Source organism: Meleagris gallopavo, chromosome 8, assembly GCF_000146605.3.
Source record: "Meleagris gallopavo isolate NT-WF06-2002-E0010 breed Aviagen turkey brand Nicholas breeding stock chromosome 8, Turkey_5.1, whole genome shotgun sequence".
NCBI classification, from domain to species: Eukaryota; Metazoa; Chordata; class Aves; order Galliformes; family Phasianidae; genus Meleagris; species Meleagris gallopavo.
In genome coordinates this window covers 4,359,243-4,375,172 of record NC_015018.2, presented here as the reverse complement: position 1 = coordinate 4,375,172, position 15,930 = coordinate 4,359,243, and the positions used below count along the sequence as shown (strand labels likewise).

The following is a 15,930-nucleotide window of genomic DNA, read 5'->3' as shown; positions in this document are numbered from 1 at the left end:
TTTCTTCTGTGTTTTAAGGAGAATTTTCCCTCTCCGTTGCCCTCTCTTGAAGGTGCCGTACTTCAGCTCTGGCAGTAGCCGGCCCTTCCCCTGGGAGCTGTGTGCCAGTCCAGCCTGTTCCCTTGCCCAGGGGTATTAATGCGAGCTGCGGATCTCTCTGGAGCGTGCCGTTTGGGTGACTTTCCCTGCAGCTTCCTCTTAGGAAACAGAGCTGTCCGGGTAAGTGAGGTAATCACCACATTTCCGTGACATAGCATTCTTAGGTCGACAAGACATAACGTTTCAGTCTTAAAGGGAATGTTCACCTGGCCCTGAGGGTAGTCTTTCTTTGGAGCTATTATACGGCCAAAAGGAAGACAGATGTCTTAAGACCAAAGCTGGGACCATTTTGCTTGCCATCAGTCCAGCTAGGCCCCAGCTCATGGCTGCCCTTTGTTCTCTCCTTACTGAAAGTGGAAGTGAAACCATGCTGTCAATGCCTGCAGCCCCGCATGGCTCAGCCTACGTTACCTTTTCTGTGCTGCTGTCAAGTTACTTCCTGTAACTTCCTGTAACTCCATGAACTTTGCGCTGGACATCTGCGTGGAAACAAAAAGGTGTTGAAATGTAAAGTAGGTGTTTTCTTAGCTTTAACTTTTTTTGCTCTCTCTCTCTTTTGTTTGCATTTAGCATTGAGAGGCAGGATGGTCCACTCTGAAACGTTTTCACGCCCCCTGAGCCGGAATGAAGTGGTCGGATTGATCTTCCGTTTAACGATATTTGGTGCTGTAACATACTTCACCATTAAGTGGATGGTTGATGCCATCGACCCCACCAGAAAGCAAAAAGTAGAAGCTCAGAAACAGGTAGGATTTTATTCACAAATATTTTTGCACAACACTGTTTCATTCATTACTGTTCAGGCAGAGAAATCTGAAAACTGGGCTAGGAATAACCAATGAAGTAATTAAAGAGGGCTTGTGGGAGTGGAATAATAAAAAACAGGAAGTGTATTTTAGTACGGGATCTGAGCTGTTAGGTTTCTCAGTACTTACATCTTGTAACAAGTTAAAATCTCCAGCTCATAGTGGTGGAAGAACTGTGGTGTGATGGTGTGGTCGTCCCTAATTATCTGCAAGTGTGTGGTCCCAGCGTCTCTTCTGTTTCTGGCAGCTTTGCTAAGCAGCAGTCACATTAAATAATGCTCTCGGTTGCTTGTTAAAAACCTTGACCAGAAATAACTTAGTTTTCTACTGCTTTTTGGCAACTTGATGGCAGAGGCAGGGCTGGAGTAGCTCATGGCAAAGAGGAATGCTGCTGTCCGAGTGCTTTTTCAGGAACAGCTGCAGCTTGTCTCTTCCCCTGGTTGAGTCAAAATGCCCTGGAAAGGGGAGGAAAAAGGGGAAGCCTTGTTCCTTATGGTGGACTGGAATGAGGTGTGCATGAATGTTAATGCTTTTAGAAAAGGTGTAGGTGCCTTTGTGTACCAGATGTTAAAGGTTTCCTTTGGAAAGTATTGAAGCAAATATTGCAATATTTATTTATCTATTTATTATTATATCTATATTATATCTATATATATCTATAATATATATATTATATCTATTTTATATCTGTCTATATATTATTTGTTAGGCCTGACTCCAATTCACGTATTCCAACTATTCAAATTCAAATTATATTTTGAGCAACCTAATTCTGTTTTGTTTTTTTTTTTCCTTTCTTTTTTAAATGAAATCTTCAGTAAAAAAAAATTGGTCCACTTTAGAAATCAGCTTTCACAGTCTGTGTTGGTGCCAGCTGTTATATAAGAGGTTGCAGTATCCAAAAAGCATGTCAGATCTAACCTCAAGTTTGAGTGTGAAGAGAAAACAAATTGCGAAAGTGTGTTGCCACAACAAATGACTTTTCTTTTTAAAGTGGGAAAAAGAAAACAGTCAATGCTTAGAAAAAATATCTGGCTTTGGTGCTTTGTTTTGTTGTTTTTTTTTTCGTCCCTTTTCCTTGAAAATACATTGATTCCTCATTGATGCAGTAGTATTGTTTCACTGAAGTGACAGCACGTAATTTGGAAACAGCAGAATCCTTCTTCTAAAGGATTTGGGCTCTTTTCAGATGTGATTTACTGAGAAGCTTGTATTTCTAACTTTCAGACTCCAAGTAGCAGTCCTTTAAAAATTAATTTTTGAATTAAGTTATTTACTTCCCTCTCTAATTTTCTTGGTATTTTATTCCTTAGGCTGAAAAGCTAATGAAACAAATTGGAGTGAAAAATGTCAAGCTTTCTGAATATGAAATGAGTATTGCTGCACATCTCGTCGACCCACTAAGCATGCATGTAAGAAATAGTTTTCCATTTTATTCCTAGTAAAGCACTTCAGACATGGAAGATGTTAGTTTTTTTCTTTGGATGGCATTATTTTGCATATATATGTGTCTATGGAAATACACAGAAGGCGATTCTGTAATTTGAAACTATGGTGACATCATTAGGAATACAGCTTTTATCTCCTGTTGTTTTTTTGTTTTTGTTTTTTGGAAGGCCCAACACTACTTAAATTTGTGAGTGTGTTTTGTTAGTGGTGACTAAAATCACTTCTAATACTGTTTTTTCCACACCAGGTAACTTGGAATGATATTGCAGGCTTAGATGATGTCATTACAGATTTGAAAGACACAGTCATCTTGCCCATCAAGAAGAAATACTTGTTTGAGAACTCCAGGCTCTTACAGCCACCAAAAGGTAGGAAGGATATGTTATGAATTTCTGTATTGGTATTAAAAAACAAAAACAACAAAAAAATCCACATTAGAATTACTTAGAAAGGAAGGTGGAAGTGGGCTGATAATTATCCAAAGTATAACAGGACTGATGCCAGGGAAAACTCTCCAGTTTTCCCTCTTCTGTTGCCATGAAAGTAAATTCTGGGGAGTGGCTCGTATTAATTATGAAGTGATAATTGCTTCTTAGTTATTGATGTTGCATCTTAATGCATTAATCTATATAATTTGCATTTTTAGCCATCTAAATTATGGAAAATTTGTCCTTTTTAGACCTCATCTTGTCCTTTGCTGCGCAACTTTGTACGCTTCATTAGTTTTTTTTTAATGTATCATGAAAACACAAGTCACAAATGTGAATACTGCTTTAAGCTGATCTTGTAGACAGCTCTCTGTTCTAATCCTAGAAATTGCAGTCATGAAAAACATCATTTTTATTTTGGAAATCCCTCGATTCTCTCTGGAGTTGAGCTGGACAATACTGATGAAGTTGGGTAATCGGAACTATCTGTGCTAGAATGCAGCTGGTTCTATTTGCTGATGCTTCTTGAACACACGCAGAATTTGCATACGTAGTGTTGGACAAAATACCAAATTTGTTAATACTCTGATCCCCAGAATTTTGTCTTCCCAAAATTCTCTGGAAACCAATTGCTGCCTGTTATCTGTGGCCATCTCTTCTCAATTTTACGTACCAAGAGATAGAAAATGAAACAGTTTTGTTAGTGGTTTAGTTTTTTCAAGGCTACGCTCTCTTAAATCACAAATTGGAACTGTCTGGAAATTTGTTCAAATGATCTAATAAGTGGAAGGAGAATTATTTATCTTTCTTAAACATACTTTCTGTATAGGGCAAGCTCCCTGTTTTCCTAGTGGCTTGCAGCAAGTGTTAATAGGAAGTCATTTTTTCAGAGTAGTTATTTTTCTGATCATCAATTGCAAAAACAGAAAAAAACAGTAGTTCTCTGTTTCAGCCTTTACTGATTTTTTTTTTTTCTTATTATTTTCTTTACAACTGTGTTAGGAAAACACTGCTGTCATTTCTTTCAACACAGAGAGTTTAAAAATAATGAGAGGCATCACACTTCATTTGTGCACGATATGTTTAAAATGTTTGTGGGCTCCTTTTTGTTTTTCACCCCTCTGCGCTAAGCTTTCTTAGTGAACTTGAAGCTACTAACAAGGCCTACCATAATGCTTATAAGAAATAGATTTTTAGTCTTGTAACATTTGCAGTCTGTGTATTTGCTAGTCTATGTAACATTTGCAGTCACGGTAATAAAACACTCATCTTTCAGACTAATGTCTTCTTTCAACTTCACTGTATATTTTTGTGTGTGTGTTCTTGGTTTTAATCTTATAATGAGGATATCTTAAATGTGTTTGATTTGATGGAACGCTGTGCAACTTGGCTTCCTCTCTTAAAACCTGGATGAAATACAAGCCCAGGCTCTCTCACGTCTGTTGTGCCAAGCGTGTTTTCTGCATTGCAACCAGGGAACATTAGCACCATGACTTTTTCAGGAGTACTTCTCTACGGCCCTCCTGGTTGTGGCAAAACCTTGATCGCCAAAGCTACAGCGAAGGAAGCAGGTTGTCGATTTATTAACCTCCAGCCTTCAACACTGACTGACAAATGGTATGGAGAGTCTCAGAAACTGGCTGCTGCTGTCTTCTCCCTTGCTATAAAGCTCCAACCGTCCATCATTTTTATCGACGAAATAGGTAAAAATCTGTGCTCTTTGTAAGTAAGGCAGCGGCGTGCCGCTGAACTGTAGGTTCAAGTTGAAGGTTATATTGATCTACTGTCAGCCTTTCCTTAAGAAGAATGGTAATGATGCAAGATTTAGCAATACAAATGGTACCGAAAAGTAATCCTGGCAGAGCAGGAAAAATCGCGTTTCTGTTTGTGTTACTGCAGGAAATTACAACAAGTTGCTGCTTATTTTTTGCTGGGCTAATTAGGAAAGCCTGATGGGCAATAAAACGTGGGATTAGAAAAGCTTGGGAATAATAATTTAATAATGCTAGTGAAATAGGGGGGGAACGCCGGATAGGAAGGCAGAAAAAGTGCGGTTGTTCCATGCAGCTGGGCTTGCCACTCTTGTGTTTAAATTACTGTGAGCAGCTTTGATGAAACTGTGCACTTTCTCCAAGCACTGGCACTTTGCAGAGTGAATCGTGCAGTTTGTAGAAACTGCATGACAAAGCTTTGTCCAGTTCATGTTTATGAAGGGGCTGCTTTCTTCAGATACGTTTATTTCTTTCCTGTAAGTAGGAAAAATGTGCCTTTTCCTACCTGGTGGAAGTTCTTCAGGCGGCTCCTAAAAAAAATTGGAGCTCTGCATAGCAAAGTGCATAGCCTGCTTCACGCCAGTCCTGCAACTTGCTGTTCTCTTGTGCTTTGGGGTTTCCTAATGATTTCCATCTCTACGTAAGAAATGAAGGTTGAAATGTAAATTTCCATGAATTGGGTAAAGTGAAAACCAGGAGCTAAGATTTGGGACGGTCTGATGTGGTAGTTACATACTTGGGTGATGTAACATAAAAGATACGCTCAAAAATGTGCTAGGTCTCCTCTGCTGTGTTCTTCATTGTAAGAAATATTCTTCATTTGTTGACAGCGTTTATTTTAGAAATAGGATGGAGTATACCATCAGCACACAAGAAATCAAAGAGTGTAGTTTCAACAGCAGGATTGTAAGACTACTTCTTAACTGAATCCTTTAATACAGATTCCTTCCTGCGAAGTCGTTCGAGCTCTGACCACGAAGCAACAGCTATGATGAAAGCTCAGTTCATGAGTCTGTGGGATGGCCTGGACACAGATTACAATTGCCAGGTGAGCAGAGAGTAAAGCAGTGGGATTCTGTCATCGCAGCTGTGGTGTGCTGGGTCATTTGGGAAGGGGTAACAGATTGCATGTATTAACTGCAAAAAGAATTTCTCTACCTGTCTGTGAACGCCCATGTATTATGGGAATGAGATGAATTATATTAAGGAATTGCTTTTCTTCTTCAGAATACTGTTTTTGCAGGTGTTTTGTTTTTAATTTAGAGCTGCTACTTTCAGAAGTGTCGTAAGTTTCAATAACGCAGCTTTAAAACTCAGGCTGTCAGAATTTGGAATTCTGAACTGTTTGGAAAAACAGGTTGCCAACAAAATAGAATTGGCAAATAGAATCTTTGATTTCAAGAAAGATATTAAGAATGTGAGCATTCACTCAATTGCAGGTAGGTTATTTTGTTTCCAGAAGAGCATCAGACTAGCTTTAAATGAGTATTAGACTGAAATTCTTAATCTTTGAAACGTCAACTTCCCTAAATTTTTTGTGGTCAAAATAAATTCTGTTAAATGGAGACGTGCTTTCCCCCCTTCCCATAGTCTTTATAAAAACATTCTGCTTTAGAGAGGGGAAGAAAAAGTACCAAATCTGCTGATGCTTTATAAAGAACGTGACTTGGATGCCTCAGAGAGGAAAGCCTGCTTCCAGAGTGTCACCTGAAGCAATGATTTTAAGGTTTTAGAAAAGGATGGTTATTCTTTAAATAGCTTATTTTCAGCCTCTTAAATTTGTATTTTATTGTGAATGAATTATGATTCTCTGCTCCCCATCAGTTTTTTCTTTATGAAATGGGCTCTTCCTGCTTTCTGGCTTGTGCATACCGAAGCCTGCTTTTCAGTGGATTTTTAAAACAGGTTCAAAGATGGTGAATGTAGGTGTGCAGAGGCTTTAAGCAGAGTGTTTGCTTATCACTAGTGGTACGAACACCTAAGTGTAAGCTAAGATCTTGCAAGCACACGTTCTGTGCAGTGCACGAATGTTACCTGCTTTCCAATCTAGTGGCAACTTCCTGTAGCAAGTCAGGTTCTTGTGTGCAGTAAGACAATATGTGGCCTTACCTATCTCAAGCTCAGCGTGCTGAGCCTGAGCAAGTTATTGCTGTCCCTTCCTTGCTATGCCTCTGCATGGCAGAGAGCCGTAGGGATAAAAATGCAATGCAAACGATTGATCGGTGACACTGGGATTGATTCAGGTTTCTGGGGAGTTCTTTAGCAGGAGTGTTTTCTTTTGGTACAGTATTGCAGGCTCCTCCCTTTGACATTCCTGGAGCAGTGGTTTTGACATGTGGATCGACTCTTTTCTCACAGCCAGCTCATGGGGCTCTTTTGTTCCATACCAGTGTTTACTTGGGAGGTTTGGCTTGTCTGATTCTTATCAACCAAATTTCCTTTGAACAAGGATGAAATTTGGCTTTTATTACTGTACAAAAAATTGCCAGTGTTGGGAGGAAATTGTAAAATCACCATAATGAGCATTACTTGTTCCTTCGCTGATTGCATCTGAAAAGTGTCTTCAGTTTTGGCCTGAACCTGCTGTCATCTTGAGTCTGGCAGTGACTGAAGGCTCAGTGCCTGGGAAACGGGGCTGCTCTGCTCGAAGCTGTAAGCCCTGGCTGCTGCATTCGTGCTTGGAGGAGCCTGTGTTTGACAGAGCCAGTTCTGGGAAGGCTCCTAGCCCTGGTGCAGAGGGAAAACCACCTTGAGCGTAATGCTGGGCCCTGACAGACCCTCGGGAAGCACAGCAGGGATGCTGTGATGCCTCTTGCATCGGCAAGCATTGGGCACGCAAACAAGACCGCAGAATTTGCATGCACAACCCTTTCTAGGCAGACCTGTGGTTAAGAGTGCCTGAGCCCCGGCTAAAAGTGAGCCTTTTGGGTTTTTCTGTGAAGCAGTTTGCCACCGTATAATGAAGCCTCTAGGTGGCAGGGTGGCTCTGATGCAGAAGATGCAAGCAGGAGGTGCCAGGACTCGTTGCAGAACAGTGACCCCAGACAAAGGAGCAGGAGGGTGTCAGGAAGCTCTATTGATAGGAAATTTATTTTCTGGACATTTTTCACTGCTGTGACTGGGTGTTTACAATGTACATAACTTAAAATAACGAATGAGAATACAAGATTGATGTCAATGGGAAGTAAATTTGTCCTTAAGCTAACAACTGAAATCCAGTCAAATGAGGTAATGCTCTCCTTGTGTGGAACTTGGCTTATACACATCTATTGCACTGCTCCTTCAGTATGCTTTAGATATACCACAGGTATACTGAAGGTATATAGGTTCTGCTTGATTTTTAAGGCTTTCTAAATGTGGAAAAAAAAAAAGGAAACAGCACTTTGTAAAAACTGCCCATTTGGTCTTTCTAGAGAACTAATTGCCTCTTTTTTTTTATTTTAAACATTGCATAAGAATGAAAAGATTTGTCATACCTGATCCACGTATCTTCTTTCAGGTCCCTTCCAGACCATTGCCTATAGTCGAAAGCTCTGAGTTACTGCTTGGTGTTGGAACTTTCAATTTGGGATCAAAGGGTGTCAGACTCGCATAAAAATCTCCACCCAGGTGGTGCTGTGTGGTACCAAAGCTCTCGTGAGCTGCATGGTTAAATCCTGTTGCTTAAATCAGTACCAAGAAGCCTCATATAGTTTATTTAAACGTTGATGCTTTTGATAAAGAGTGGAAGAGTCACATTTTTTGTTCTGAAATTGCAGTATGGTAATGTTTTTAAAATGGGGTATCAGGCTAAGTTGTTGTTTTGTGTATGCAGGTCATTGTGATGGGAGCCACCAACCGTCCTCAGGACCTTGACTCTGCAATCATGAGAAGGATGCCAACCCGCTTTCATATCAACCAACCCGTAAGTCCTGCCAGCTTTGCTGAAACAGTGCCTGGGGACTAGCAACAGGCCGGTGCTTTATCAGCCACAAAAACACGTATCTGGTTGATTTTTTTCAAAGAGATAGAGATGGAGTACTGTTTTGGTCCACTTTCTTTTTACTGTTTTTAGAAGCATATAGAACTCTGCTTTTAGGGTGGAGTTTGCCAGAAAAAGCTAGTTCCTTGGTTCTTTTACCTAAAAGAACTCCATCTGTCTGTCCTGAGAGCTTCCAACCCATTTTTTCATCTAGATGCTGTACTCAGTCACTCTTTCCTTGCTGTGGGATAAATAAATACAAAACAAACTAATTTTGTGCATTTTTATGTAGCTTAAGGAAGTCCTTGGCGTAAGACCTGAGCACATCCCATCTCTGCTCACAGCAGTTGGCACTGGGCACTCTTCATGCTAGTAGTACTATGCTGTTTTCCAGTGCAGCTTTGCTGTTGACGTTTTGCCTTCTTTCTGAGTACATTAGCTGTCTTCTCTGCAGCACAAGGTAACACAGTTACTGAATTCCGTGAGGGAATATCAGGCAGCTGCAGGCAGGGCATGAGCCAGAAGGTCTGTACCAGGAGCAGCATCTTAGGAAACAACTTACTAAACAAAGAACTTCAAAGGCAGTGGCGCTGAGGTGAGAGGCAGCTCACTTCACAGGCTGCCTTTTGGGGAGAGCTTAGTTCTAATTTGTAAGTAACCACAAAAGGCACAAAATTATCTGCGTGCACTGCTTTATGGGACAGTGACAATCAGACTGGGGGTACATCAGTTTCTGGATACGTGGTACTTAGTCTTGAAGGAGAGAAGAGGGTATCAAAACTTACATTCTGCTTAAGCCTTTCTATATTTGAGCACAGCAAGCAATGTGGAAAACTTTGTTTTTATTCTCCACAATTTACTCCAAGTGGGCAGTAAGTTAAGGTCTGTATCAGCTAGGCCAGCAGTCACGATGTTACCCTCACTGTATGTTTTGCTGTTGCCATCCCTTCCGAGGTATTTCAGTAGCCTTTGAGCACTTTATGATATCAATACAAAAATGGCTTGTGTTGTTGTAAAAGGCTCAGTTGTGGTTGTATCTTTCTAACTGTGGTAATATGCTTAATTATCATTTTATGCTGAAACTAAGAGACTGAAACTGAAGGATTAAAACTGTCATTGATTGTGCAATTGAACAGTCCTATTCCCAGACTTATCATGTTTGAACTGGCCTTCTGTTAAAGATGATAGGAAATCCTTCGGGACAGGTGATTGTACTTAGGGCAAAGTAAGACTAAACACAGTAGTGCATTTCTCTTTCTCTATAGTTAGTGTAAATGTGTATGCTCAAGTGTTCGACTGCATGTGCTCCTGGAGTCAGAGTGCCCTAGATTTTGCTGAGTGGTTTTCCTAATTGCTGTCAGATAGGTTTCCTTCCTGTGTTTCATGTCTCCCATTTGAGGGATCAGATTTTGTCACTGAAATTGACCCAAAAGCCCACTTAGTGCAAGACTGATGTGGATGTTGTTTATGTTTATTTTTGTTTTCCAATAACTTTAATCTCTTTTGTTTAAGGCTCTGAAACAAAGAGAAGCAATCTTGAAGCTAATTCTGAAAAACGAAAACGTAAGTAGACTCCTCTTAACGGTTAAGTTACTATAATACTGTTATCATGAGCACATGCTCTGGAGTTGTTGCAAATATTTTGTAATTGATTTTCTTGAGATAAGGTAGCAATAATCTACCAGAGTATTCCTGATTGTAACTTAGGAATCCTTTGTGCTCTTAAGTGTGGCGTCAGTTTGAAGCAGTAGAGTTCCCTCTTGGTTTAAGTGCGAGCCAGTGAGGAAAATAACTTCTCTGTCCCTATTATCTTTTCATAAAACAAGATATTTTCATCTCACTAAAGATGCAGCTAAAGGTGAAGCATGACTGGAAATAGCTTTGATCAGTGAAAGAAATGTTGTGAAGCACCATTCACTCAGGAAGAAGACATTCCAATTTTCTTCAACTCAGTGGTTTGTTGGCTCACGTTCAGAATGGAGGAATGACTTTTTCTGACAGTGCTGCTTTTCCACTTTGATTCATAGTTTGTACATCCTTTTGGGAAAACTACTATGGGTGTTTTTAGAAATTATATATATTAAATACATTATTCCTGTCACATCTGGGTTGCACATGAAAAGAAAAGTAGCAGTGAGTGCATCTAGAAATCTTACAGAATTTAGGTTGCAGCATTAATTCTCATCAAATTAATGTTGCAAGGGGTCTGTTTATGCATATTCTAAAAAAAAATCAGTTGGTTTTAATAACAAATGATATTTTTAAGAGGCTTCAAAGTTGCAGCTCATCATCATGAATGGCAGACATTGAAGAGGCTGTTTTTCAGGTGGTCATTTGGGATCATTTGTGTTGGACTGGAATGCAAGTTGACAATAAATGCAAAAACTGAACTGATGCTAAAAGCCAAGGGAGTTGTGGAGGAAAAATTGACCTATTTGCAGCAAATGTCAAACAAATTAAACTTCTTGCAAACTGTGGTTCCAAATAATTACTCCTTTCAAGAGTTGTTAGTAAGGTGTGCCAAATAACAGACCTTCAAGCGGGCTTCCCCAGTAACTGCAGGCAGCCTTTGCATGCAATCAGACTTGTGCAGATCCTTTGCCTGGGCTGCTGGGCCTGTGAGTTCAAGCACCTTGCTCTTATGGCATTGAAGGGAAACCTCAAACAGCTTCTGAATGCGGCCTTGAAAGAGCGTAAGGCTTTTCAAGCACCTGGCAGGGAATCCCAGCTATGCAAATGATGCTTGCTGGGTACAGAGGGTAGAAATCAGCCTGTGCTGGTTATTCCATAGGAGGAGGAGGATCTTTCAAGCCTAGCTTTTTCCATCCAGGGAACAAGCTTTGGACAGCCCTTCACATGGCAGCTGTAGGCATGCCTGCTGTTTTCCCTTCCTGTCCCAAAGTACTGTTTCATCTTCCTGACTTGAAGGGATATCCTTGTCAGTACCTGTAGCACAGTATCCCCATTTTCAGTTTCTCCTTAGCCAGCTACACTGCTGCATCCAGTTGTTGATGGCCAAACTGGGTGGCTCCACAGCTGACCCATGTGTGCTTTCGTATTTGTGTGCAGGGCCGTGCTTAAAGCAAAGCGATGAGAGACAGCTAGGCTTTGCCTTTCCTACCATCCAGCCAGTTCTGTGGAATTATCTCCCTCTTAGAAATCACTCTTTAATCTCAGTCTTTTGGTTAGACTGCTTTGGCCTTAACACCTTAGAATCATAGAATGGCTTGGGTTGAAAGAGACCTCAAAGATCATCCAGTTCCAACCTCCCTGCCATAGACACCAGATGAAGTACTGGATCAAGTTGCCTAGGGCCCCATCCAACCTGGCCTTAAACACCTCCAGGTACAGGGCACCCACAGCCTCTCTGGGCAGCGTGTTCCATCATCTCACCACTCTCATAGTAAAGAACTTCCCCCTGATAGCTAATGTGAATCTCCTTTCCTTTAAAACCATTCCCCCTCATCCTATCACTATGTACCTGTTTAAAAACTTGATTTTGAGTTTAGAAACTCATGTTTCTAAATTCCTTTTAAATTTTGGAAGGCTGCAATAAAGTCTCTCCACAGTCTTCTCCATGCTGAACAAGCCCATTTCTTACAGCCTGTCTTCATAGGAAAGATGCTCCAGCCCTCTGATCATCTTTGTGGCCCTCCTCTAGACCCTCTCCAAAAGCTCCATCTCTCTTGTGTTGGGAGTCCCACACCTGGATGCAGTTCTCCAGGTGGGACTTCATGAGGGCAGAGTAGAGAGCGACAGTCACCTCCCTGTCCCTGCTGGTCCCCCCTCTGCTGATGGAGCCCAGGGTACCACTGGCCTTCTGAGCTGCAAGAGCACACTGCTGGCTCATGGTCAGTTTGTCATCAACCAGAACTCCTAAGTCCTTCTCTGAAGGACTACTCTTAAGGAGTTCTTTCCCAATCTTTTACATAGCTGGGATTCCCTTGAAACCAAGTGCAAAATGTCGCACTTTTCTTTGTTGAACCTCATTAGTTTCACAAGGGTCCACCTTTCGAGTTGATTGGAGTCCCTCTGGATGGCATTCATTCCTTCTGCTGTATCAACAGCACCACTCAGCTCGATGTTATCAGCAAACTTGCTGAGGGTTCACTCAATCCCGTCATCTGTGTCACTGGTAAAGATGTTAAAGAATACTGGTCCCAAGACAGACCCCTGGGGGGTGTCACTGCTTGTTACCGGCCTCCACCTGGACATAGAACCATTGAACACAGCCCTCTGGCTGCAGCCTTCCAACCAATTCCTTATCTACAGAGTAGTCCACCCTTTAAAGCCATACCTCTCCAATTTAGAGATAAGGATGTGGTGGGGGACCATGTCAAAGGCCTTGCACAGGTCCAGTAGATTACATCAATTGCCCTTCCTTTGTCCACTGATGCCATCACTCCGTCACTCCAGCTTCTTGAAAGGAAAATGTGTCTTCCGTGGAAAATCTGCTGGAAGGAGCTGTAAACTGGGTGAATAAATATGAGGTCTCGACCAGAATGAGTTCAGTCTGATCCAGTGCATGGGATTGGAGATGTTCTTTTGCCTCTAAGTTCCCTCTTTCATGGTTGTGTAAAATAGGATTAGTTGTTCAGTAAGTTGACCGACAGCTTTTGAAGTTCTTACTCTGCACTGAGAGCTGGCAACAACAAAAGATAAACTTTTTCCTGCCTTGCTATAATACTGGTCAAAGCAAGTGTTTATGCAAATAAAATGTTGTCTCTCAAATAATGTTAAAAACAAACTAAAAAAGGCTGTGGCTAAGAAGGGGGATACATTGGATGGCGTTCATTGTGAGTTGCAAGGAACTTGTGAGGGTGCTGGGGAAACCAAGTTGTGGTTTCTACGATCCTGTTTTCCAGCCATCAGGCTTCCAAAACTGCTCAGGAACTTTGTCAGTAACAGATGGTAGCAGTGTAATGATTCACATGTGGTTGCTTGTTCATGCTTAGAGATTTATCAGATGAAACATCACTTTCATTTAATTAAATTGGTTACCTGGGAGAGTTCAGACCATAACTTTATCAAGTAATTTTCTTTTTAGCTCTCAAAAAGGCAAGATGGAAAAAACCCCACCTTAGGGCAGGTAAAAATAATTGGAGGTGACCATTTATTGTACTCGTAGAACAAAGTGACGACTTCAGGGTTTCCGTGCTCTTTTCTCTTGTTTCTGGACAGGTGGACAGGCATGTAGATCTTCTCCAAGTTGCCAAAGAGACTGATGGATTCTCAGGAAGTGATCTGAAAGAAATGTGCCGAGACGCAGCGCTCCTGTGCGTCAGGGAATATGTTAATTCTGCCTGCGAAGAAGAGAAGTACGTGCCTTTATTCTGTTACAGTAGCTAAGCAGCAGGTGGGAAGGCTCTTGGTGCTACATATTGTGCAGTTATTAGGTTTTGTTTTCTGATACGAGTGGCAAATTTTAGCAATTTTGTCAAACCTCTCCCTGATTGACAGAAAACAGGAGATTCTCTCCTTCTTGACAAACTGCCGCTGTACAACCAAAAAAACTAACTAAGTCATCTTACTCATTTTGGCCATCAAAATAGGACTGTTTGTTCCAAGGCGTCAAGCTTGAGCTGGCAAAAACCAGCAAGAGTAACATTACTGCACTGTGCTACCAGTTTGAAACGCTGGTAACACAATGCTCTCGTACACATGGAACTGTACTCTGTTATGTTCCTCTGACTGCAGGTAGACAGCATGCACAGATAGAAGCACATCCTAAGGGTAGTGCTGGGCCAGAGTCAGAGTTGCTGTTCTCGGAGATTACTTCTCTTTGTTTGAATTGGTGCCACGTGTCACTCAAGTGACTCTCTTGGTTTTCTTTTCTTTCTTTGTCCTGAAGCCGTGATGAAGATGAAATTCGGCCCGTGCAGCAGCAGGATCTCCACAGGGCAATTGAGAAGATGAGGAAATCAAAGAACGCCACGCTTCACGATGAGCTGATGCATGTCATTATAGATTAAGGCTGAGGAGTGCGCTTGCTGTTTCTGATGTGACGTGATTTGTATTCTGTAATCAGTTAGAGAAAGCAAAGTACGGGGCTGGGAGTGGGGACGCTCCTTGGATGAGGGAGTTCTGTTTCTGGAATTGTTTTTATACAGCAAATGCTAAGTTATTGAAATTTTTGTCATGCACAACTAGAAATGTAACAGTAGATCACGAAGTGGAACAATTACAGCTCAGACCAAGAGCAGCTGCCTGTGTCTTGTCCCTTATGGATGCACTGTGTAGCCTTAAGGCAGGTTCTGGTGTGGTGCGAGGGCAGCGGCCGCCTGCTGCCGGGCTGTGTGCATACATACAGGTGTGTGTGTATGTATTACATGTATATAGCCACGCGTTGTTTTTATATGTAGACATAATATGTAGATAACTTGAGTATGGGAAATCTTTTCTACTTCTTGAATGAAACCAAATCAGAAGATGTATAGATTCATCGATACTCAGCTCACACTTACTTCTTCCTTCGAGCAGCAAGTAGAAATTCAGCTTCTAGAATAACTTTGAGGGAAAATTGGAAATGTTACTGATATTTTTTTTTTCCACATCACCACTTGAAATCTGGTGCCATTGAGTAAAGATAGTAACTACTGTAAAAATGTTTGAATGCTTTTTCTTTTGTATGAATTCTGCTTTTGGAGACATTTTAATGTTCTTATTTTTATTTTTCCCCTCCAATGCGATTTAATTAAGGGTAGAGCCTACTTAACTGCTTTTTCCTTAAGCTCCACCTTTCAGAGGTTTTTGAAGCTGTGCTTTCTGATGTGCTACGTGTCACAGTGGGGTCCTACTGCTGTTTCATCTCCTCTGGAAGAGGCGCTGCTGCACTGCCCCACTGTGCCATGGCGAGGGGGTGTTCTGTGGTGCCTTGCTGTGTCACCTGCTCTGCCATGCAAAACTGAAGGCAATGAGGAGGCAACTTCAGGTTTATAGATGTGATTTAGCGATGTTCTGCTGTACTTGTTGGTAAGAGTTTGGTAAATTCATGTAAAGCTATGTAGCGATAAAGGCAAAGAGTTAAAATGTAAGTGGCAAAGTCTTTTGGTAAAGTTGTTGTCAGCAGGTTTTCAGTAGTTTAATTTTTCCTAATAATTGTGGATTGTGCACTAACTTGACACAGATCACAGAATCACAGAATTGTAGGGGTTGGAAGGGACCTCTAGAGATCATCGAGACCAACCCCCATCACAAGGGACATCATCACAATCATCACAAGGGACAGTACGCTGTCACAGCTCTGCTGGCTGCAGAGAGGTAAGCGGCGAAAGCAGGGTGACAGTGGAAAACGAAACAATCTGCAGTGCAGAGAGCCAGGGTGAGGTGTTGCCTGGTGTCAGGCACTGCTGACAGTTTGAGTTCAGCTTGTAGGCTGAAAAAGCAGCGGGAGCACCCGGAAGCCCCTGGAGGAC

General features: G+C 41.5%; 1 protein-coding gene across 2 annotated transcripts; it reads left to right on the top strand.

Annotated features, from left to right (window-relative positions):
• The first annotated feature begins 11 nt into the window (after positions 1–11).
• Positions 12–15,222, top strand: ATAD1 (ATPase family AAA domain containing 1). 2 transcript variants are annotated; one of them, XM_010714153.3, is made up of 10 exons: positions 12–219; positions 670–845; positions 2,219–2,317; positions 2,602–2,722; positions 4,285–4,485; positions 5,496–5,602; positions 8,369–8,458; positions 10,028–10,078; positions 13,697–13,833; positions 14,367–15,222. In XM_010714153.3, the coding sequence occupies exons 2-10, from the start codon at positions 684–686 to the stop codon at positions 14,485–14,487; spliced, it is 1,089 nt and encodes a 362-aa protein (XP_010712455.1). In that variant the 5' UTR covers positions 12–219; positions 670–683; the 3' UTR covers positions 14,488–15,222. The 2 variants fall into 2 exon arrangements, with proteins under 2 accessions (XP_010712455.1, XP_019473573.1); XM_019618028.2 differs by having other exon boundaries at positions 12–228.
• The last annotated feature ends 708 nt before the right edge of the window (positions 15,223–15,930 follow it).

Bases quoted from the DNA above. Each gene is read 5' to 3' on its own strand.
- ATAD1 (XM_010714153.3), top strand. From the start codon at position 684: ATGGTCCACTCTGAAACGTTTTCACGCCCCCTGAGCCGGAATGAAGTG. The intron at 5,603-8,368 runs GTGAGCAGAGAG...TTGTGTATGCAG, and splicing joins ACACAGATTACAATTGCCAG to GTCATTGTGATGGGAGCCAC. The intron at 8,459-10,027 runs GTAAGTCCTGCC...CTTTTGTTTAAG, and splicing joins GCTTTCATATCAACCAACCC to GCTCTGAAACAAAGAGAAGC.